General features: G+C 32.5%; 2 protein-coding genes and 1 non-coding gene across 10 annotated transcripts; 2 read left to right on the plus strand and 1 right to left on the minus strand.

Annotated features, from left to right (window-relative positions):
• Positions 1-1812: 1812 nt before the first annotated feature.
• LOC105211948 (mitochondrial dicarboxylate carrier) lies at positions 1813-11220 on the minus strand. 7 transcript variants are annotated; one of them, XM_054225620.1, is made up of 8 exons: positions 10944-11220; positions 5729-5976; positions 5418-5655; positions 4870-5002; positions 3114-4797; positions 3005-3057; positions 2915-2941; positions 1813-2504 (listed from the first exon to the last, which is right to left on the minus strand). In XM_054225620.1, exons 2-5 carry the CDS (start codon positions 5895-5897, stop codon positions 4459-4461), a joined length of 879 nt encoding a protein of 292 aa, XP_054081595.1. In that variant the 5' UTR covers positions 5898-5976; positions 10944-11220; the 3' UTR covers positions 1813-2504; positions 2915-2941; positions 3005-3057; positions 3114-4458. The 7 variants fall into 7 exon arrangements, with proteins under 7 accessions (XP_054081595.1, XP_054081593.1, XP_054081592.1 ...); XM_054225618.1 differs by having other exon boundaries at positions 2632-2941; XM_054225617.1 differs by having other exon boundaries at positions 3005-4797.
• LOC105211947 (uncharacterized) lies at positions 6848-22775 on the plus strand. 2 transcript variants are annotated; one of them, XM_011183659.3, is made up of 2 exons: positions 6848-7117; positions 21879-22775. In XM_011183659.3, exon 2 carries the CDS (start codon positions 21893-21895, stop codon positions 22685-22687), a length of 795 nt encoding a protein of 264 aa, XP_011181961.2. In that variant the 5' UTR covers positions 6848-7117; positions 21879-21892; the 3' UTR covers positions 22688-22775. The 2 variants fall into 2 exon arrangements, with proteins under 2 accessions (XP_011181961.2, XP_011181962.2); XM_011183660.3 differs by lacking the exon at positions 6848-7117 and adding an exon at positions 11287-11442.
• Positions 19889-19962, plus strand: Trnai-aau (transfer RNA isoleucine (anticodon AAU)). The gene has a single exon. It is a non-coding gene; the product is annotated as a tRNA-Ile (tRNA).
• Positions 22776-24740: the final 1965 nt, after the last annotated feature.

The following is a 24740-nucleotide window of genomic DNA, read 5'->3' on the forward strand; positions in this document are numbered from 1 at the left end:
ATAAAAAGTAACATTTGTTAGAAAAAAATGGTAACGCGCCTAAACATATGCAATATATATTGTGTGTACGGCCAAAACAGCAGAATGCTTTTACTATTTTTATTTATAACTGTTTTTTATTATTGTAAATTAAATGCTCTTATTTTAATTCGTTACATGAGTTAAAAAATTGTAAATATTTATTTATACCACTTCGTTTATAAATAATTTTTGGTTGATTATCAAATAAAAAAATAATAATGAAAAGACGTTATTTTAAAGCAGAATGAAGTTGTTAGTGTGGCTTTGGATTTGCTGCGGTGCTCAGAGTGCAAGTCATCACTTGTGTTACACTCAGCTACATGTAACACGCACTTTAGTAACTTTATGACTTAAGAATAGTTAAACTATTATTATAACAAATAAACGGAATGGAAGCTGCTCTTCTTTAAAATAAAATATCATAAGTTGGATTATGTTGCACTTTGGCAAACTTAAAGCATATCTAGTAACTAAGCACTGAAAGTACTTCGGATTACATTGTACATTAGTAATTGCCCAAAAGCAAATTGTTGTAGACTTTGGCGCTTTTTTTTTTTGTTTGGCAACATTAAATAAATAAACTTCGAATACACGCTTTGTAACTAAACTAATATTATATAATGGTTAAGGTTCATATGTATCTCTAACACCGTAACACATTAATTATGATAGGCATACAATCGCAACATTAAAAAATATAAATTCATAGAAAAAAATCATTAAAAAATTCAAATTATTTGAAAAAATCTAAAAGTAAGCAAATCTTCCTTTTAACAGCTAGTTCTAAATAAAGACTCACTTTCGGCGTGAAATTGTTCCAAATTTGTAAAGAAAAAATGTAAATGTGTTAAAACTTTAAATATTTTATATCACAAGTCCGGCTCGTATTTTTTCATTTATTTATTTAATTTTATTTTTTCTTACATTTCAAGCATTCAAGTCATCAACGACAATAAATTAATGAAAATGTCATAAAACATTAATACAAACAAATATAAGCAATTGCAGCATCAATAAATGCTTTTGAGCATTTTATTCTTCATTTAAGTTATTAAAGTGTTTTTTCTAATATTTTAATTTTAATTTTTGAATTAATATTATTAATAAAAAATTCAATATAATATTTTTATTTTATTTTTTAAATCATTTATTAATAAAAAACTCAATACATACATATTTTATTTATCACTTTATACATTTTAAAGTATTTCTTCTGCAAACTCAAGCGAACTTGTCTTACACCATAGTTATTTAATATTTTAGTTTTAGTAATAAGCAAAAGTAATATTAGAAAACAATTATACATACATACTTACACTTAAGCGAAAGAACAACAATTTAAAAATTAATCAGTTTGTATTTAACTAGTATTTAGCGTATGCACTGATATTCACAAAAACAAAACAAAAAAAAAATATTAAATAAATAAAAATTAAAAATAAAAGTTGTAGAAAATTTTGAAGGGATGTTATACGAGAGATTTTAAGGGACTGCAGCCGTTTGTAGATGCAATTTTATTATCATTAATCCTTCCAAGACGATTTTAAACTTTAGTTTTTGTGATGACATCCAAAAGTGTGTTCCAAATAGGATGAGCAAGTGGTCGAGTCGCCTAAAAATATGCAAGCTCATATTTCTGTTATTGACGGTAGCTCGGACCGGGACGTTGACCAGCAAACTACCGAAGAGTTATCCATTTTCAGTTTTGATAAATTATAATTGATCCGACTATGTTGTTCCTCTTTTTCCTCAATAATAAAGGGACACTACAATAGTAGACCGATGGGGACACATGCTCTTTTGACATTTTTATTCAGTAAGGTTTGCCATTTCATCATGGAAAGATATACGATCCAACAACGAGTTGAAATTATTAAAATTTACTATCGAAATTCGGAGTCAGTGGCCTCAATTTTAAGCGCGCTACGTCCAATTTATGGTGGGCTCCTTTCTGGCTGAATGACTTCGTCAATAAACAAAATATGCGGTATTGGTCAGGCAGCAATCCACACGTACTCCATGAGTCACCAGTGCATCACGAAAAATGTACGGTTTGGCGCGGTTTATGGGGCGGCGGCGTCATTGGGCCGTACTTCTTCCGTGATGATCAAGAGCGGCACTTTACTGTGATTGGGAATCGCTACCGCTCAAAATAACCGAATATTTTGGGATCGAATTCGATGATATGGACTTGGAAAATATGTGGTTCCAACAGGATGGCGTCACAAGCAACACAGCGAATGTCACAATCGATTTATTGAAAACCAAGTTTGGTGAAAGTGTTATCTCACGAATTGGCTCAGTCAATTGGCCGCCTCGGTCATGCGATTTGACCCCGTTAGATTATTTGCTGTGGGGCTTCGTTAAGTGTATGGTCTATGCCAAAAATCGAACGTTTGCAGCAGTATCGGCCGATTTATGCTTGAAAACTTTCGAAAATTGGGTTCAGCGTCCTGAATTCTGTAAGCGTGCCCGTGGTGGCCCTAAAAGACAAGAAAAAAAGAAATCGAGTTCCATACATAATTGCATCGAATGTACTTTCACAGAAAAAAATTATTTCATTAATATCCCTAACCAAACCAAACTTTTGTAACGCTCTTCTTGAAAAACCTTTTATATACACCTTCGTCGTGAGACTATTAAACCCGGATTGAAAGCACTTTGTTTCAAAATTAGTTGGTGTCCAAAGTAGCATTTCTTAAAAATTGTTAAGTGCTTTTAATGCATTTTTAACTACAAAACTGTATATAGTTAGTTGTTGTTGTTGCAATATCAAATATTAACCGGATAAAGAGTTCGTTCTCGTTGCTTACGCCCGTTTGTGTTAGGAACGAACTTGTAGTTTTGATATAAGCTAGACTAGGTTAGGATTCTTGGTTGTCTTTCGACGCACCTTTGGGAGGACCATTGACACAATGAGCTGATTTAAAAAAAATGGAAAATATACATATATGTAAATATCTCAGGAAATATGTCTACTAACCTCTCCGATGCATTTACCTTTCGCAATGTTGTTTTTGTGTTAGTCAGCATATCCTTATATGAAAATTAAGTTAAAAAATGCTAATTTACACTGCATGCTAGAGACATACCCACTCCACTACCACATCAGCGCTGTGATGAAAATCAATATAGATTACTTAGTCGTTCCACGCCACAGGTGTGCGCCAATCAATTCCAGTGGGAGTCCCAATATTAATCAACACAGTTAATTTACACTTCCAAGATTTTAATTAAAACTCAATTTAATTAGATTTTACACAGATTTTATTTTTAACAAGCTTAATGTTCCAAATTGCAATAAAGAAATTTAATTTTTTCACATTTAAAGTTAAAATAGTGATACAACTATAACAATTTACGTTTAATATTATTTTTAATTTAATTAAAATAAAACAAATGTCATTAAAAAAGAGAACAATAACAATAGAACATAAATAAAGGACAGCGTCTAGAGATAGAAAAAGTGCTTACTTATAATTATATTATAGGTTTTTTACGGGAATTAACAAATTGTGCGCAAAGGCAAAGCCTTGTGTGCGGTCAAGCATACATTTTTAGAGTAACTAATTGGCTAAATAATCTTGTTTTCTTTTTTTGTTTACAAACATTTGCACTTAAAAGTAATACACCTACATTTAACATATACATATACTATTTGCAAATACAATAGTATTTATATGAATTAGGAATGTCAGTTACTGTTAGCCGTTTTGCATTTAATGCGTTTCTAGTAGGTAAAATAGCTGTAAAAACGGTATATTGCATTCCAAATATAATAACAACAACAACACTTATATGCATACTATATATGAAGCTGCCGCCAACAACGCCAATAGCTGCATTCATGTATGTATCAATGTGTGTGTGTATAAGCGTTGTAAACGCAACTAGTTGAGAAGCAAACATTTACTTTTTGTTAAAATTGTACAAAATATTAAATGACATACATAATTAGTAGACAAATATTTTGAAAGCATCGGCAAATTAAAGAAAGAAACCACTTTTGTGTTAATAAATATGAATATTAGCTGTATGACTCTCAATATATTCATACAAACTGTCACTGTCATTGCTGTGCGGCTGTAAATGTTTCTAAAAATTTTCGCTTAAGTATGCAATTAAGCACAATGCATGCTAAATGCAAAATTACAATTTTATACTTATACATACAAACATACATATATATATATATCAAAAAATGAATATGAGTGCACATTGACCATGAACTGGCTGATACTTATTGCATTTTGTCCAAGGTAAAATATTAACGTAAACTAGAAATACACAGTTATGTATATCTATATCGTACACTAAACATCAATTTTGTTGCTGTAATGCATTTATAGTTGAATTTGTGTTTGTAACATTTGTCGAGTAGTTTGCTGCTTTGTGCTTCGGCAGCAATGTGATGTGTGCATGTGTTTTCCTACGAGTTTATTGTGCAGCCACCACAGAAGCCTCTACTTTTGGCAAAATGCCAAAGTTTAAACGTAATTGTTCCAAGAAAACAAACGTGATAATTGTATGTGGACCAAGACGCACAAATGCCGGTATGTAGCCCTTGAAGAAGCCGAGCGGACCCAAACGCGCGGTAAACTTGACAATATCCCATAAGCCCTTGAATTCACCGGGTTTGGCGTTCATGGAACGTGTCTTAAGCACATCCAGTGGTTGTGTGAGTGTGGTGGCAATAGCGCCAGCCGCCAGTGAGGCGCTGAAATGTGTTGCTAAATCATCCTTGAAGTAGGGTGTGGTTAGCAGCATTGCTTTGATCTGTGCGTGGAAGTAGATTTTCGTGACATAAATACAAGTTTTAGTTTATAATAATGTTCATTGAAGACTTACTTGATCATAAAATGCTATTTGACCAATTGTCATAAGAACTCCTCTGCCGGTAGCAGTGGTAGCACCCGAAAATAGACGCGTGAAACCTTCATGGCGATATACTTTGATTAAACCATCGATCGCATTTTTGTAACTGTAAGCAAGAAGTAGAAGAATCAATTATATTTTCGGAATCAGTTTATTTGTATGTTAAACTATTAACGACACTTCTAGAGTTGTAAAAAAATTAAATTTCTTAATGCCAGACACGATAACCGAGAAAACTAGCAATTCACACTCTTTTTAAAATGAATTAAGTTTTGTTGTTTATGGTACCGAAACACTTTTTTACATCTCAGCAACATTTTCCGGTTTGTTAAAAATAATTTTTAAAATCGTTTAAAATTTTTTTTCTTTTTAGTTTTCAATTGATTAAAAAAAAAATAACAAAAATAACTCCACAAAAATAATAATTTACACTGCGAACCGAGTAACACCACAAAATATACATTTTTGTTTTCACTCTGTCACTAAAATGTTCCAAATGGAATGTTAAATTATGAACTCACTTTCTACGCTGATCTGCTGGCAATTTGACGTCGTTTTGCATGCGTACATTCACCATATCGGCCGGTGTGCCGACAATACCACCAGCAGTGCCAGCCAAACCTGCTAAGGTGATTTTGCCAAGGAATGTATCGGTATTGATTTGTTGCTTTCCTGATTCATAGATACCGAAACGCGTCATTGAGTACGTCATTTGACGTAGGACGGAAGCAGACAAGCCATTGTAGAGTGCCAAAACGCCTGCAATTAATAACATCCACATATATAAATATAGTTTTGAATATTTTTATTATAATTATGTCATTTAGCTCACCTTGCTCCCGCACAACTTTCACGGTTAGCTGTAACACAGACAATTTGCCCTGCTGTGTTTGCAGCGTCACCTTAATCAAGTCCAGCGGATGTGTACAGCAAGCGGCACCAGCGCTGGCTATACCACCAAAATACCAACGACCTTGACGTTGTGTCTGTGTACTGGACATGTTGATTTAAAATAGTTGCAGTTTTATGTAAATATGGGGCTGCTGGACAGATTTCGGGTGGGTCGTATGCTTTTAGAAGCTGAAAATATATGAAAAGAATAATAATAAAATACTAGTGTGGTTTTATTGTAATTTTCTTCAATTGTTTGTCAATGTGAAACTCAGTAGCACCTGTAGCGGTGACCTTGAGTCGGGCACCCACCCACTGTACTACATCCTACACTTCCGTTTTAGTTCATTTCCTTTTCATACCTCTTATAAACCATAGGAATGTTGTACTTTAGTTGAGTATTTTGTAGTTGCGCCCATGCTCGGCAGATTTTTGTCTTATAAAAGTGTCATACTTGCACTGAATTCCTCCAGTGAATATCACAATTAACTGGAATGCCTAATCTAATCTCACGAAAATGATGACTGTGTATTTCTTTTCTCACTACAATTGTTGATGCTGGTGCTGTAAATTTGCAGACCATTACAAGTACCGATTTATCCGGTGCGAGTACAAATACTCGAAAGTATTTTAAAAGCGATTTCCAATACATTTTCTTTAATAATAAACTTTTGCACGCAGTTGACATGTGTTTTTAGTTAACGTATATTTTAAGTAATGAATTTTATATTTTAAGAGATTAAAACACAATTTATATATAAAGAAAATTTGTAGTGGGCTTCAAAATATTTCAGTGCCTTTGTGCCATTCTGTAAATCAGCCGCTTTTGACATTTCCTTTTGTGGAACTTTGTAAACTATTGCCGTGTTGCCAATTCACCGTTATTGCTTGCTAAATTATTGTTGGAGTGAGCTTAATTTGTGTTAATTTAAATGTATAAATTGTTTTTTGCCTTCAAATAAAGAACAAATTGAGAATTTTAAAAATAAATAAATAAATAGTTTTAACATTTGAGAGAAATTAAAATTATTTCAATGTTGGGCTGTAGTGTACATCAATGTAAATAAATCGGTTAATTCTTAAACTTTTGGCAACACTGTTAATTGTTATTTGCGAATTTGCCATTTCTAACTGAGCTTTTAATTTTTTCAATAAAATTATTATTATTTTAAAATATATCTTTGTTTTATGCAAATTTTAAGTAAAAGTTAAGCATATGTTGTAGTAACTATTTGTGCTTTGACTTGGAAGTTCTGTTGCAACTTTTTCATTGAAAAAGATAGACCAGCCTCGAAGTGCCGGATATCTGATTGGCCACCACTAAGTTCAAGTAAGTTTCATAATATTTGTTTAAATTATTAATTTAATTGTGTCAAAAAAAAGTCTTCCTATTTAACTCTCAGTTTCAGCAACGTGCTATATTCATATATATATACGTGCTATATTCATATATATATATATATATATATATAATAAGACTTGGGCGCTTTAAACATTGCTGTTTGGCTTATTTAACTACTGCTGTTGTTTGGTTTACATATTGCTGGGTGATTAGCTTTCATATGTCTTAAAGTGCGACGTTTTTCATTGCAAAAATAATTCAGGAATGTCAGACTTTATTATTCAAGGTTTTAGGGGAATGCTTTGCTTTAAATTTAAAATTTAGCAGTTTACGGAAATCGGACTAATGCATTTACAGAATACCATGTATTAATCAGCTTAAATTGCAATTTGCAGAACTTAAAACTATCTATTGCTATAGCTCAAGTCAAATAATAAATTTATTGAAGGTCAAATAAGGTTAAGAACTTCTTAATAAGAAGCCAGTATCGAGCTTTTTATATTTTTATACTCTTTTTGGAAAAAAATCTTTTTAATAGTCCGACACTTAAATGTTTTTGCAGAATTTTAAAAATAAACACAAAACTAAAACCAACTGCAAATTTTATCAATTCCACGCAAACTATATACATATGTATGTATGTATGTAAAATTTTGGTTATAATTATTGCCATAAACTTTTAAATTATCTTTCGTTAGAATCTGTGTATATGTGTTTTTATTATTGTTATTCCCATTGTATTCGCACATGTTTTGGCTACATTTGTCACAAGTTTTAAAAATTTGAGAACAAATTTCAAAGTCATCCCATTTCTATAATTAATTTTCTACACGTGTACCGTATTTATATATGTGTGTATGTTGGCTTATTTGTTTCTGCGGATATGTTATTCCAAATCTCAAAGATATGTACATATATTATTTTTCTTTTCTGAATTGCTAATTTTATTGAATTGAGCCAAATTTCAAAAGTTTCCAGAGTCTAGGAAGGAATCATAAGACACGCCCACTTTTCATATGTGTATATTGTTTTTTTCTATATCGCTACATTGCCTGTGCGGCGTGTGACTCTTGTTTATTATGGGTTTATAATCTTTGTGAATGTGACACAAAATTATTGTTAATATATTTATTTTTGTTTTTATGTTGATAAGACGCCGCTGAATGTCAGTGTGTAGGTCAATGTACAGCATTAAATTGTTTATGAGTGAGTGAAACATATCAATTACATAATTGTACCACTTGTTTGTGATAACAACTATGGTAATTCAACAAATGTTTTTTGACGGATTGCACTTATCGCATGTTAATATCTAAAGTGTCGTTAATCGAAAATGTTTAAACGGTACGAAATAGTGCAAATAAAGTGGTGAAGAACCGGGTGTAGATATACTTGTGTGTGTTTATTAACAAAATTAATGGTGCTAAGTTCGTGTTTTATATGTATATATCTATGTGCAAAATATATTAAACGTGTTTATTTGCTGAAGCACTTTATTTTGATGCAAAAATAATAAATATTTAAATTAATGTTAAACACGATCGTGTCACTATACATATTGATCTTGCACTTACAGTGTGAAAGCTTGCTAATTATTTTTGTACAATTTAAGTTTTCTAAACAACGTCAAGTGTGTTTTATAATTTTAATATTTTTATTTTATTTTGTTATTTAATACTTGCATGTGAGTGTTGTGTGCGTTAATGCCTTGCTTGTGATTAATCATAATTTTCATATTTTGCAATAATCATCTCATTCGAATTTCCGGTCATTACTAATGTCTCTTATCACGACTTACTTATAAGCTTGCATGAATCGGTAACTTTTTGGTAAAGCAAAAATAATAGAATTATGCTTTATGCAATGCAATTATAATCATATTCTGTAGAAAAAGTGTTCATATAACTGTATATTTTAACTTTTGATTTTGTTTTCATAACTACAGTCCATTTATAACTGCGCTTCACAGTCGAGTATTTATATACGGAATCGACTTGGTTTCATATTCGTTCTAAACGGTCTAAAGTGTAGAGAATTTGTTGGAGAGCACATCCAAATAACAGATAAATATCGTGTAGTCCTTTGTGTCATATATATGTGGATGTATGTAGTCGTGTAATCTTTGGATAGTCTCTTTGAAGAATGCAAAATGTCTCTTCTTTATCAGTTTGTTACCAAGTTATTTGTTATTATTTGTCTGATAACCTTCTTATCTTGATAAAATATTATATTATAAAAAAATAATATATTACATATGTACATACATATAATACAGTCTATATAAACTTTTATTTGCTTGTGATTTTGCATGTTTTGTGTGATGATTTTAGCTTTATTATGCCTAAATATCACACGCGGCTATTTATTTAACTTTTCTATTTACGAGTCGAATTATTTATATGCAACGACTCCAGCGTTGTTGCTGTGCGAGTGTTGTTTTTCATTTCTGACTTTATTTAAATTAGAGAAACGCAGTGGCATATTAAATAGTTGGACAAACATACATGCATATAAAAAACAGATAAAAATACAAATTTTAAAAATATATTTTATGATGTGTATCTGTTAAGTGCAACTAACAAATGCATCCACTCTAACAAATGACATTTAAAAAACGTGTTAAACTTGAAAGTTATTGACTTATTGAATATGTATGTTTGTATATATGTATGTATGTATGTATATACTCGATATAGGAACCAAAATTCCATAAAAATCGCTGTTGATAGCCGATATAGTTTCAATTTCTACTCTGATAATTTAAATTTCTTCTAGCTGAAGGTAGATAATGAGCTATAATAACAACAACAAAATAAACTTCAACCTCTTCATATCTGAGAGAAACACTCTTTAGTGTCGTTTTATGGCGGTAATTTTAAATGTAGATATAGCTCAGAAAATTCGATCGCCATAATAATAACAATTTTGTTTTCTAGTTCTTGATATCACAAAAGTCCGTACGTATGTATGTATATTTATCACGGAAGAAATGAAAATGATAAAAATAAAATTTTGTCCGGTCTATATTACCAATAAAAAGTGACTTGACAAAATAAGAAAATATTTTTGTATAAACAACTGTGCTATATACACATTTATATAAAAAGTTTTAACGAATTTTATATAGAAATTATTTAAAATTTGTAAAAAGAACTAATTTTCCATTTTTTTTCTCTGTTTTTAGAAGCATTTTCCATAGCTTCGGCATAGTTTGTTCCAATTTCATATGAAATTCCAGCTGTTTGCTATGCTCTTCAGCTCATTGCCAACAACAACACGCGTTGGCCTCATTGTACTTTATACTTACATACATAAAATATATAAATATTTATAGTATTAGTTGTACATATAAGTGTCTTTTTGTGTGCAGTCCTAATTGATAATGACAGATAATAACAAACAGATAATAACAAATTAAAAGCATCATTCAGCGCTTGCATGTCTAACAAGCTAATGTAAATAGTGAAAAATATTATTTCATACAAAAAAAAATAATATTCAAATGTGCACTATAATAGCCACAGCAGCGTGATTTTATACATATATGTACGTATATGAGCTGTTGTTTTATAATTTCACTTGAGCGTGCCTATTCCGGTGCTCCAGCATGTGTTTATAGCTCGTTCAATAATTTTAAAGATTTGTATTTTTTTTTCTTATTATGAATTCTGTTTATTAATTCACACTTGAAATGGCAAATCACGCGATTTAAACAACACACACACGAACACAAATACATTTGTCACTCTTCACTGCTTTATAGTTTTACTAAATTGCTTTGATTTTATTTTTTCTTTCCACTAGCTTGTATTACCAAAACTTCAATGTGTTTTCCAATTTGGCACTATTTGAATTTTTACTGTAGCGCTCCAAAGCGTTTCAGCAGCAGCGCGATCGATGCGTTCGAGTAATCGTCTCCTACTAATAGCTCTTGCGGCTGTTGGCCGGCCTGTCAGCAACACAAACGCGCAGCAATATTCTTTCCAAAATCAAGAAAAAACATATTTATAACACACGCCCGCGCCTCCCCTCCATCGACATAGAGCGTTGTGCGCAGCTTGTTTGTAGCTAACATGCCCAACTAGCTAGCTATCCAGCCAGGCAGCAGCAAGCGAGCGCTTTGAAGCTTTTTGCTTCCGAGCCATGCGTATCACCCCACCATCACAACACGAGTACGACATGAATTGTTGTTATATATGGTCAGTTGACGTTGCGTTGTCGTATTCTCATGATCGTTGGCGGGGTATTGTGCGCGCTCATTTCGATTAAAGCCGAAGAAGCTTTCTGTTTTCACTGCTACACAACCGATACTTGTACGCGAGCGTAAATTTAAAGTTTTTTTTATAAAAATTTCATTATAAAAGTTTATAAAAATATTTTTTATTATCAATTATTAGTTAATTTTTTTTTGTATCAGGCAATTGCTAATTTATTAATGCTTTTAGCGCATTTAATGTGCAAGCTTAATGTGGAAAAAAAAATAATTTCTGTTTGGTGATCACTCAAAAAGTGCTATCTCGCAGCGTGTCTTATCGTTTTGTGCTTATAAAAAATACATACAAACATACATATATAAAAATGTAGAAGCTTGTATGGCTCTCTCACATGTATGTATTGTTCATTGTCTCGTCGCTTGTATGTTGGCTGTTAACAATTTTGTGTTTATTTCTATTTTAAAGAACACGCGTCATACGCATGTGGCACAGATCCATGCATAGTTTTGACGCACAAATTGTACAAATTTTGCCGCAATTGTTTGTCCTTAACCATGACAGCTGATTTGAAATTAAGTGGCACAGTGGAGACGCGGTCAGTTAAACAGGAAATATTTTTGGTAAACAAATTTAGTTAGAGAAAATGGTTTTTCGAAAACTGCGTCGGTGGTTGAAGCTTTAAAAAGCTGTATTTATATTTTTCAAACTGAATGAAATACCGTTAAATAATTTTTATGTATTTCTATAATGGTAAAATGCTGCTGATCTTCACTGTAAACATTTGGCAATTATCTCACTAAAATTTTTGTAAAAAAAGAGCTTACCGAAATAGTTGGACGCACATGGTAACTAAAAAAATAACTTTGAAACTGTGTGCGTAGAAGTACATACGTCACAGCTGTGAAATTTTTCGGGGTGTGTCGTAAATATGGAATTCTTTAACCCTAGAAGGTCATCGCTATTTTTAAAAAGTAGAGGTCATCCCTCGTCGATTCGACGACGGCATTACTCAAAGTCCTTAATATATTATCCTACCTATCAAAACCTACTAAAATCAATATATTCACATTACCTGGTTTATATATCTTCTAAATAAAACAATATAAAACAGTTTTTCTTAAATCTTTTATTAAATAAATACAATTTTCACGGCCCTGATTCATTCGGGTTTTGTACAAAATAAACACTCGAGGAGGCATGACTTTCCAGGGTTAAGCAGTGGGACTATTTAAAAATTATATGTTTATACATTGAACTTATATAATTTTATGCTTACCATACTCTAGGAATGTTTAATTTTATGTTGATTTTATAATATTAATTTTGAAATTAATTTAATTTATTAAAAATTACTAAGGTGTTAGGAGTGGTCAGGATTTTCAAAAAATCAATTTTTGTGTAATATCTTAAAAATATTCTCTGATAATGATAATAATGAAGTTGATCCGATAATTTCCTTTCGAGTTATTCGACAAATAACAAAGAACGCTCGGGCAATCCAAAATTTGAGCTGGGCTGGTGTGAAACTTTAAATTCGTTTTTCCCAAAATTATGTTGTTTGAACTGATGACAACTGTAACTAAACTCGAAAACCGTTCAATAGATTTTAATGAAATTTATACAGCCTTTAGAATACATTATCATCCTGGAACTGATCGAAGCTTTTTTTTTTTAATTTCGATTTTTTAAGAACAATAAACCGCTGATTTTTTCACGAAAATCTAGAAAAGAATTTCCTGAGGCCGCCATTTTGTTAATTTTTGAAAAAAAAAACAAAAAAGCTTCGATCAATTCCAGCAATATCTATTTATAAAACTAATTTTTCTTAACCGATTGATTTTAAATGAATCTCCAAAGACTTATGATTGTCACCGCAAGGACCTTGTTTTTGGGAATTGGTCCAACACGAAGAGCTATAACTTTGGAAATAATAATTTTTTTTTTAAATTTTCGTGACTTCAAGTCAAAACATTTTGTAATAATGCCATATTATTATTTTTGTATAATAACATGATTTAATAGCAAAAAAATACTGAAAATTCTAATTTTTTCGTGTCTCTTCTGACTACCCCTAACACCTTAAGCGGTTATATACAGTTAGAATTTTCAAAAAATCGATTTTTTTTATTACATTTTCTTAATGTACATATATTTAAGAATACACACAGAATGTATATCGTTCATATCGTTCCGGTGAATATTTTCAAAGTTACAAGCAAATTTGAAAAGGCGTTTCAGAGTGCTTGGAAGTACAAGGTCCGAGCGGCAGCGCGTTTTTCTCAAAATGGTGTTTTCAAAGTCGGTGACCAACATTACTCGAAAACGGAATTTTATAAACAATTTAAGGCCGAAATTTCGGCGAAGAATCGATTTTTTTTTTGAGAAACCGCCATTTTGCAAAAAATTTTATTTTGCTTATTCCATCCATTAATTACTAGATTTAATATTATTTTAACGAAATCTGTTTGGTTTTTTAATTTCGGATGATCCAGTTCCGAGATATAGTGGTCACCGCAAAACGTCTTTTTTGAGAGGAGCTCCTGGAGATCAGCTGTAGCTCTTTTTCAAATAAATATTTTTACTAGTACTAAGTCTTAAAATACAGTTAAAAGATACCATAATATGTGTATAAATTTTTGGATCAAAAATTAAAAAGTTTTCTCAGAAAAAATTCTGGAAAATTCACTTTTTTCGGCCGTCTAACTATATATAACCACTTAAATAAGTGGCAACTATTTTCAAAAATATTTTCTATACCAAGTATACTTAAATCTTCTTACTTTAATTTTCAATTAAATTATTTAACATTTTTTAAACAGGTGGCAACACTCAAAATATTTTCAATTGAATTTTTTTTTCTAAACCTTTTCAGTTTTATACCAATATTGTAGTATTTCTTTAATTTAACAATTATTTTACTTTCAATTATCAAAAAGGTGGCAACTCTTTTATTTTTTTTTCTGCTTTAAATTATATTAATTCTATAGCTAAAATATATATTTAGCATTATATAAATTTTTAACAGTAATTTCTTCAATGTTCTACACCAAACAGTTGATTCAAATACAAATTCCATCGGGTTCACTTAGCCAGGCAACACTGTATTTGTAATTAATTCGCAATTTGTTTGCAAGAAATTTGTAGGAAATCAAGCTTGTGCAGCTTTTTCTGCATTTTACCGGGTGTTGATTTAATAATGTCTGAAGTGATTGATTTGCATGATTTCCTTTGCTGCCATTGCTTATTACTCACCTTACGAACGATAAAGCGTATTACATAAATATTAGCATACATGACTTTTATGTAAATACACAAATCAACAAATAGCACTGAAATTATTCATGAAAGTGGTATAAAGCGTCGGCTTAACGCTTAATTATACGCAATTTGTTTCATATATTTAACTTTTCAGAGCTTACAAACTTTTGTGTTCCGTCGTAAGGGCTTTATTAATATCTTAAATTAAGCACATCAAGTTATGAAGCTCCCAAAATAAGCTTTGTGCCGATGTTTTCTTGTGGGATGGTGTGTCTTGCGCTCAGGAATGTTGTTGAAGAAGCATAAATGTGCTTGCAAATAAGAGATACTAAAAGTTTGAAAAAGTTCTTTTTATTAATAAACACAATTTATGAGTGTCTTTTTACTTTTTAATTTTGATTATTTTTTACCGAAATTTTTTATTTAAACATTTTTTTTTTTTATTTTTTTTTTTAATTTTAAAATTTTATAAATATTTTTTTTTAGCTCGTTCAAAGCTTATAAGCCATATCGCCTTTTAATTGTTTTCATTAATTCGCATCACTTGTGGTGCATATTTTAACAGTTTCATTTATGAGCAGCATTTTCAATTTAATTACTTTGATCTGAGCATACTTAACTGTATTGTAGTGCAATTTGTAATTGAGTAATTATGTGTAAATTAATTTTCAAAAGTTTGTTTTACTCAATAAATAATTGTTACGACATAGTTTCACTTGTCATTAAAAGCACTTATTTCATTTACAGTTGAACTGAAAAGTATTCATTGAAATGAAAAATATGAAAATTTTGTATATAAAATGTATTATACGTAAAATGCCAGATGGCGTTGTGATCAACTTACATTATTTCTTATGATTTTTCGTTGAAAAAAATTTCGATCTGTTTTAAGATTGACTCATCCATTTATTCGTCTGTTCTATTGAAAATATTTTGATTATTTTCTATTATAATTTTTTTATTATAATTTATTTAGGAAAAACTTAAAAAAACTGACAGCAACACATTTCAAAAATAGTGACCTTTTTCTTTCATTGTTGAAAATCATATCTTCATTTGTTTTTATCATTGATTAAAAGTTCCTCTAATAAGGTTTTTCAGTATCTTTACAGATGTTTGATTAGAGGACTTCCAAAGTCATTGGTTAGTAACTCAGTTTCTTTTCTCTGTTGATTTAGTAAAGTTATTTTTTTCGAAAATAGGTACCGATTGTGTTCATGATAATTTAAATGCATGGTATGTCCAAAAAATAACGGGAATTTTAAGATTTCATGGGTTTGAGAGTCCAATTGTCAATATTTTAAAATCTCCAGCTATATTTATTGCTTACGTTGTCTATAGCTGCGGCTAAGGTTAGACGCGTTTTTATGAGCTTGTCGACTTTCGTTTGTTAAAAGCTCACACTTCGTTGCTTCTTCATGAACTCTTGGTAACTGTAACGAAACCCAACCTCCATATTCAACAGACTCCGTGACTCCCCGTGACTTTATCTTATTTCTAAAGGAAATTTCTTATTTTCTTATCCCAAAAATCAATTTTGAGATGTGTTTCAACGATTGGAAGAAGCGCTGGCATAACATCAAATGGGGACTATTTTAAAGGCATCAATATTAATGTAGAAGAATTAATAAATCGTCTCCTCAATATAACAATAGCGTGTGTGCTCATACGCCATTATTTTTTTATTGCATATTTACAATATCCATCATTGATTCTATGTCTGGTCAAAATTTCGTCAAATTCTACTTCCACAAAGTGGGTCAAAATGTCATTGGAAAAAATGGTGTATAATTTCATGTTCAAAAATTTCCTTCATTTCTGATTTGACAAAAACTTTAAACTCGATTTTCTCAAAACCAAAAAAAAAATTATACGCTATTGCTATATTGAGGGGACGAAATATTTATTTCAAAAACGAAAATTCTCGTTATTTTTTGAACACACCTCGTATATATCTAGAGAGCTTTGTCGAAACTAATTAACTCTCTCAAGCTATAAGTGTGAGTTATTTTGAATAAATTGTTGACCAATAAATATGGCCGATCTCTCCATTTTCTTAAAAAATCTATTAAGAATATGAATTTATTTTTTATGAGAGACGAAAGAAAATATATATAAAATCTACAATTTCATATAAGATTTTTTGTCAAAAGAAATATACAGAACAGTTCACGACAGCTTCTATAATTTTTGAAATTTAACAGTGGAACTTCCATAACTCGAACTTTTGAAGAGGCAATAGAGTGCAACTTTCATACAAATTTCCTTCCATAAATCGTACTTTTTGGTCAGGACATAATACAAAATTTTAAATTTTACTACCGAGGCAGAATTTTAGAAGAGTCCCTCTATATCTTATGGAGGTGAACAAAAAGTATGATATTACACTTATAGATTTTATAAATCGTGTAACAAAGGCATGCGATACAGACGTGAAGAGCCAAGCAATAGCAAAGTGCAACGAACAGAATTACAGAATACATGTTTAAACGGATTAAATTTTTATGCGAATTAAATAAATCTATATTTGCCAGCTTTTTGAAAAATTTTATGTTTAATGAAAATTCTATAACTCGCAAGTTTTTTTGTGGATTATGGTTTTATAAAAAATATTTTAATGAAATTTTTGTTTGCAATACTATTCCAACACACTGTGTGTGTGCTTGTTGTTGTACAAAGTGCTTTCATAAATGTCACTTGCAGTCGAATCGCACACAATTACCACTCGAAAGTTAAATAAACGAGAGCCGGCCACTTAACACAATGCAAATTGTGGTTAACATTGTAATTTAAATTCACACACATTTATTTAAACAAAAATGCAGCTTTTCAGCTGCGAAACTTGCACAGTGTTGTGGCAATGTGTAATGTGGTTTCTCGCATGCTTTATGCTGACACACACAAGAGCACACACACAAGCACACAAGAGTGCTTGAATGCTTTTTTGCGTACAAAGGACTTGGAGCATTTGTGTTCGATATGGAAGTGTTTATGCACAAAAAACAATAAAAAAAATAAAATTAAATTTTTTTATCAATTTATGCACTTGAGCTATTTTAATTAAAACGCTGAATTGCGCAAAAAGTTACATGTCATTTTGAATTGAATTGATGTGCTTGTAACATAATTTCATTTCATTCAAAAAAAGTGCGAATGGATAATCGGCGGCGCTTTAAAAGCTGACTAACACCATGTACTTACAGCACTGATAGGCAATTGGTTGGTTGGTAAGCTTCGTGAAAGTCAAAAAGCTGAATGTGTATGGAGCTTGTCATTTGCATTATATGTATATTCCAAATGTATATACATATATACAAAGCACGTCTGTATATATATTTGTTTGTGTGTATGTGAGATGTTTTTTTATTTCAATGCCATCTGAAAGTGTTCTGCCAATACAGACCGCAATTTCATGTGCTCCTATTCTTTTAACTTTTGCAAGTTTTCCGAAATTATTATTTATGCGAGCTTACAGTGATTCCATACATGTGACTAACACAAGTTTCTAGCTTTATTTGGAGCTTAATTGCGTTATTAGATGTAGTTGTAGGGAAATTGGGGGAAAATTAATAATTTATTATAATTAATAAACATTTTTGATAATCGATAGATATTTATTATCATTACTATAATACATTTTTATTATACATATATCAACTATTATGATTTGTCAAAAATTTATAAAAGTTTTGGTTCCGAAACAATATAAATGAACTTAAAATTTCAGTTAGTTTTTTAAATATTATCAAAATGTACAAAATTTGAAAATTTTCATGATTTGCTCAGGAGCGCACTCTATCGGCTGTTTTCGGTAGAATATTTTGAAAAATCTCAACTGCTTGCACTCAAAAATAGCTAAAAAACGTTCAAAAGTCCTAATGTAGAAAATAACTTCATACGAAAATCTCAAAATCACCAACCCAAAACCCAACACAGAACAATTCCTTTACAATCCGATTTTTCAAAAAAATTTAGTTTCAGCTAGAAACGAAAACTCGAATAATAACAATCTGAATCGCCGAAATAACAACTAATTTCTGGAAGGAATACCGGAAGGAATGAAAAAAATTAAATAATGTTTTGTTGATTTCTTTCAAAGAAAATGGCTACTGAGGAGGTGGGGAACTGTACGCCTGACACAATTATGGTGTTTCTAAGCCTGAAAAAACTATTATTTTTTATTATTTTTTCCTTAAAAAGCTTTTTGCATTTTGGAAAAATTATGAATATTTGAAGAGAGACACATTTCTTCGGAGAGGGAAAGAGATATTTTCTATTTGTACCCTAAACAAATAAGTAACATCAAATAAAATTATTTTCTGTAGATACAAGTCAATTGCTAAACATTTAATCGAGTTATATTTCTGGTAGTAGTTTAGTAGCTTTGAAAAAAGTGAATCCATATTTAGTCTTCTTATAGATAATATATAATTTTCGATTATTTAAGGATTTTTAATTTTTGTTTTCAGGGTCCTGAAGTCGCTTTTAGACAAAAGTTTAGAAATTCTAAGGTGGAGTTACTTTTTAAATCAAGTCGCGAGCTTTCAACTGAAATATATTATTGCAGAAATAAGAGTCAAGATTTGAACTATCAAAAATTTCGTATTCGACATAAACTATTTGGGCATATAAATAATTTATAACTGCAACAATTTCATAATCAGCTGTTCATGTAACTTCCAAGTTCCTTTTTACTTTTGCTCCAACTAGTCGGCGTCACAAAACTCGCTGCCTTATAAGAGTAAGCTTGCTATATTTGCCTAATATAATATTATTTTATCTCCTCAAAATGTGACAACGCTAATAAGTTGGTCAAAGACCACCTACGTCACTCGTTAAAATCTAAAGCGCCAATTCTCTCGTTAAGCTTCTTGCTGAACAAGCACAAGCTACATACATATTTCCTTGTACGAGTATACCTTCAGTGCTGTGCTTCTGCTAAGTAAACTTTTGCAATTTCTTGTTGTTCTTGAAGAACTTTCAATTTGAAATGCAAAACTTGCGCTCGTTTGTTTATCTAACTGTGGGACGAAGGTGTGCTCGTGTGCATGTTTTGTTGTGTGTTCGTGCGATCACTGATCACTTAGCACGTTCAAGAGCAGGCGCCGGTTTCACTGAACTTGCTTGACGGCGCTTAAGTTGCTTTGTTTTTGCTGTGATTTTTTTGAATTGCTTAATGCTCGTCTAATATTGTGCGAGAGTTTCTTTCGACTTTTATAGTTTTATCTCTCTCGCTCTTTTTTAGTTGCTGAGTAATTGTAAGCTATTTGACAGCGAGATACCAACTGGCCCATTAGCTCAGTTGGTTAGAGCGTCGTGCTAATAACGCGAAGGTCGCGGGTTCGATCCCCTCATGGGCCACATCTATTTTTTTATTTTTAATTTTTTATTTTAATTATAATTTAAGTGAAAATACGAAATTCTGAATTTTATATTATATTAAAAGATATTTAGACAACTAACGGGTGATTTTTTTGAGGTTAGGATTTTCATGCATTAGTATTTGACAGATCACGTGGGATTTCAGACATGGTGTCAAAGAGAAAGATGCTCAGTATGCTTTGACATTTCATCATGAATAGACTTACTAACGAGCAACGCTTGCAAATCATTGAATTTTATTACCAAAATCAGTGTTCGGTTCGAAATGTGTTTATCGACAAATTTTGTTCAGCGATGAGGCTCATTTCTGGTTGAATGGCTACGTAAATAAGCAAAATTGCCGCATTTGGGGTGAAGAGCAACCAGAAGCCGTTCAAGAACTGCCCATGCATCCCGAAAAATGCACTGTTTGGTGTGGTTTGTACGCTGGTGGAATCATTGGACCGTATTTTTTCAAAGATGCTGTTGGACGCAACGTTACGGTGAATGGCGATCGCTATCGTTCGATGCTAACAAACTTTTTGTTGCCAAAAATGGAAGAACTGAACTTGGTTGACATGTGGTTTCAACAAGATGGCGCTACATGCCACACAGCTCGCGATTCTATGGCCATTTTGAGGGAAAACTTCGGAGAACAATTCATCTCAAGAAATGGACCCGTAAGTTGGCCACCAAGATCATGCGATTTAACGCCTTTAGACTATTTTTTGTGGGGCTACGTCAAGTCTAAAGTCTACAGAAATAAGCCAGCAACTATTCCAGCTTTGGAAGACAACATTTCCGAAGAAATTCGGGCTATTCCGGCCGAAATGCTCGAAAAAGTTGCCCAAAATTGGACTTTCCGAATGGACCACCTAAGACGCAGCCGCGGTCAACATTTAAATGAAATTATCTTCAAAAAGTAAATGTCATGAACCAATCTAACGTTTCAAATAAAGAACCGATGAGATTTTGCAAATGCGTTTTTTTTTTTTTTTTAAAAAGTTATCAAGCTCTTAAAAAATCACCCTTTATTTGCTGAAAAATTTTGGTTCAAATTTTTGAGATTTCTGCTAATTTAATTTACTATTAAGTGCCTGGCCGTTTGGATAAGTAAGTAAGTCCTGATGGGTTATAGTAGAACCTCTATCCAGGTAGTCGGCGATTCCTAGGCAACAATACGCCGGATGAAATCATCTGTTTCGAGTTCTTTGGTTTCTTTTATGTACCAGTGGGTCCCTTAAATGTCGACGGTCTTGAAACGGCTTCGGATTGTGCTGAAATAGCATCAAATACTGCTATAGAGTGGTCTAAGATATGATTATTCTGCTCTTTTGAGATGTCTCAGCTATGTCGAACACTTGCCAATACGAGATCGTGGACTTTTGTTGCTTCATCCTCCTTGGTAACCGTCTTCGGGGCAGACAAAATTAATACATAGTGCGAATATTTAATGTTAGGTTATGTTCCATATATGTACTTAGGTATATATAAACACGAATGTCTACAAGTCAGCTGGCCAAGTACTGCGCCATGTGTGGATGTTAATTAGAGGTCACTGTAATTAATGCCATCCATTTTCTATGAAACATGTGCTTATGTTACGGCTGCAATTAATTTATGCACATTTCTCTTCGGGCGCCTGCAGTCCTTTTAGGCTTTGTGCTCCATATGATACATAGCCCCAAGAACTAATTAGAAAACTGTTTCTGGCTTTGATGAATGTTGCAGATGGTTCCCAAAGGTGTTAGGAATTATGATAGGATTTCAGTGAGGCAAGGAGTGCATACTATTTTAGTGGTCAGATTAACATGATGTAATTATGTTTTCATGCTAGGCAAAATTATTTGAACATTACTAATTATATAACATTTATTTTCATTTTCACAAATATATCTCATTTCCTTCTCCTCCAGTTAATTAAACCATAATGGCTGCCTCAGTGCTCTTCGCTTGCGGCTTGAACGAGCAAAAACTGCCAAAATTCGTTCACATCAGCGAGGAGTCGAATTGCGACGGCAGCTTCCTGCTGAGTTGCATACTCGGCCAGCGGCTGCGTATCTCCAACGCAGGCACGGTGCTCGTATGCCTGCAGCACAACTATCAGCACTACTTCCATGCCGGCATGCGGCTCGGTTACAATGTGAACATTTTCCTGGATAAAACCCTAAACGTTGTGGATCCGCTGACGGATATGGCCATCAAAGGCATGACCAGCAAGTGGCTGCAGGATGAGCGTCAGGTCACAACACTCCTACTCGACGCCATACGCGACTACATCAGCGCAAGCGCGGCGCAACGCGTCAGCACAACGATTTTGATCGACAATTTGGCGATCCTGTTGAATTTGGGCGCCACTAAGGAGGAGATCATACAGCTGTGCCATGAGTTGGCGGAATTGCCGAAACAATATAAGAATTTGGCGGTGATCACGAAGTTGAGCAATTGCGATTTATATGAGCCGATCGACAACAACGTGGCGAAGTTGGGTACTCTGCGTATACGCGCGACGCAACTGAAGAGCGGCGCATCGCGTGATGTGGACGGTAAACTGCTGATCGAGCGTGAGTTGGCTGCCAATGGCGTGAAGGAGGAGGGCGAAGAGGAGCAAGTGCAGCAAAATGGCGGCTATGAACTCGAGCAAATGCGCAAAGAAGTACTGTACAAAGTCAATGACAGAAATATAAAGATCATTAATCCCGGTGAATTGGGTATGAAAGTTTGAGAGCGATACTTGAGAGCTCGGTAATAAATTTAGTTTGTTTAAAATATTGAATTTTTAATTAAATATATATTTTTGAATACACAATTTATTTACGGATTTGATTTCATATTTGAGAAAAAAATTACAAGTCGTTATTTAAAGAAAATTAGGTTTCTTCTTACCTTGTGACGTTTCTAATAAGTTGTACAGCTAGGTGGCGCTGGCGTCAATTTATGCTGCTCAATTTATAAGACCCATGGTCTTATTTACCGCTCTGTTCAAAGAAAAATTTTGGCTACCACTATAAAGGCGCCGTATAAATCTCATGCGAACACTTGCCCAATATTTTATTAGAAAGTTCGTTTCACTTTAAATTTATGGCGGTTTGTTGAACCAGACGTAGCTAAAATATTTACGCGCGTGTTGCATTCCAGATATTAAATTGAAAAGTAAAAAGTTGTACATATTTCACGACACTCCATCATTGAATAGTTGTTCGTAAAAGCCGTTTAAATATTCGAAAGAGATTTCTTAATAAACTCATTCGTGGCTCATGCAGTGTATGCCAACAGCAAAATAGTCAAAAGCTAAAATTTATAGCCAAAGAACGATGAATTGATCTTTTTTTGGAAAATTTCAAATTAAATTACAGACGAAAGTTGAGTGGACAGTTCGATATGATGGCGCCCGGCCCACTGGTCAGTTTGTGCCTACAGTTATGCCCAACAAGCAAAATATTGGATTAACTTATTTTATGGACAACAAGTGCGAGTTTGAGATTGTAATTCATTATTGTTTAAAAACTGGAATCGTGTCAACCCTAGCTATATATAGAGGTCTAGATAGATACGGTGTTTGAGAAGGTGTAGTTACTTTGGAGTAGAGTTGGGAGGGTGACACAACGATTATTGACTTTTAAAACTATTTCGGAGCCTTATCAAAATGATGGAGAATCATAATTTAAAAATTATAAACAAAAAATCTGTTTAACGAAAGGTATATCTTATGTATATCTCAGAAAGTTGAGGAGAACCTTGTTTCATAGGATCTGTTTCAACAGCAGTCCCACTTGCATCTCTAGTGTTTTGTTGACTAGGTTGTGTGCACTTTCTGTTTAATAAATTTATGTAGTTTTACGTTTGTGAATACGAAAGTATGTGAGCAGACATTTTTGCGTCGGCCATTTAATTATACACATACAGAGTTGCAATTGCTGTCGCGTGGGTGCGCAGACACTGTTACGACACGCTGGACTGTCTGTTGACCCTGAAGATAGCCAGCTTGTCGATGGTTGTGATTGATAGCAAAAGTTTGACGGTAGTTAGGGAATGTTGGAGCATTGCTGTGAAAAGTTGATAAGTTCAGATATACACTTTAAATTTATAAAAGTCTGTTTATAGTAGTTTGGAAGGTATGGAAATACATTAATTTTCAATTAATAAGGCACGTGGACCACTTACTAACTTAATTTATGAATGCCATGCTATTACCGAGTTTAGTGTCATGATAGTAGCGACTCAACTTGAACGCACCGATTTGTATGTTGTAAAATTTCGAGTAATACGGGATCCCTTAAAATAAATAGAGGTCATGATTGGCAAACATAAATGTTCCTGAATGATTAAGATAATTTTCATAAATTCTGGCTTAAGAACGGCTTAAGTGATTATAGTCATTCCTCCTTCTTGCTTTTTGGCGCCAAAACTTTCCTTTCGCTTTCCACATGGTCTTTTCAGCGGAGCGGAGGTTTTCCTCTTCCGCGGTTTACACCAACGGTTTCAAATCGATATCTCAAATAGTTTTTGAGTTATAGTAATTTAAAGAGCAGCCGCAACAGTGAAAACGATCATTTTATCTTTAAACGCGTTTTTCTTGAAACATCATTTTTCGAATTTGCTGCAGTTATTACTCAAAAACAAATGATCCGAATTTCTTTTCACATGTTCTATATATAGTTCCCTGTACAACGACCTATCGATTTTTGATTTGATCAAAAAATCGAATTTTGGCAGGCCAAAAACGACCTAAATTTTGGATAAAATTCGACTATTTTTTTTAAAACGCCGCCATATTG

This window comes from Zeugodacus cucurbitae, chromosome 2 (assembly GCF_028554725.1).
Source record: "Zeugodacus cucurbitae isolate PBARC_wt_2022May chromosome 2, idZeuCucr1.2, whole genome shotgun sequence".
Taxonomy (NCBI): Eukaryota; Metazoa; Arthropoda; class Insecta; order Diptera; family Tephritidae; genus Zeugodacus; species Zeugodacus cucurbitae.

Excerpts from the sequence above, each read along its gene's own strand:
- LOC105211947 (XM_011183659.3), top strand. The coding sequence starts at position 21,893 with ATGGCTGCCTCAGTGCTCTTCGCTTGCGGCTTGAACGAGCAAAAACTG.
- LOC105211948 (XM_054225619.1), bottom strand. The coding sequence starts at position 5,897 with ATGTCCAGTACACAGACACAACGTCAAGGTCGTTGGTATTTTGGTGGT. Across the intron at positions 5,656-5,728 it reads GAAAGTTGTGCGGGAGCAAG|GCGTTTTGGCACTCTACAAT; the intron begins GTGAGCTAAATG and ends TATTAATTGCAG. Across the intron at positions 4,798-4,869 it reads AAATAGCATTTTATGATCAA|ATCAAAGCAATGCTGCTAAC; the intron begins GTAAGTCTTCAA and ends TTCCACGCACAG.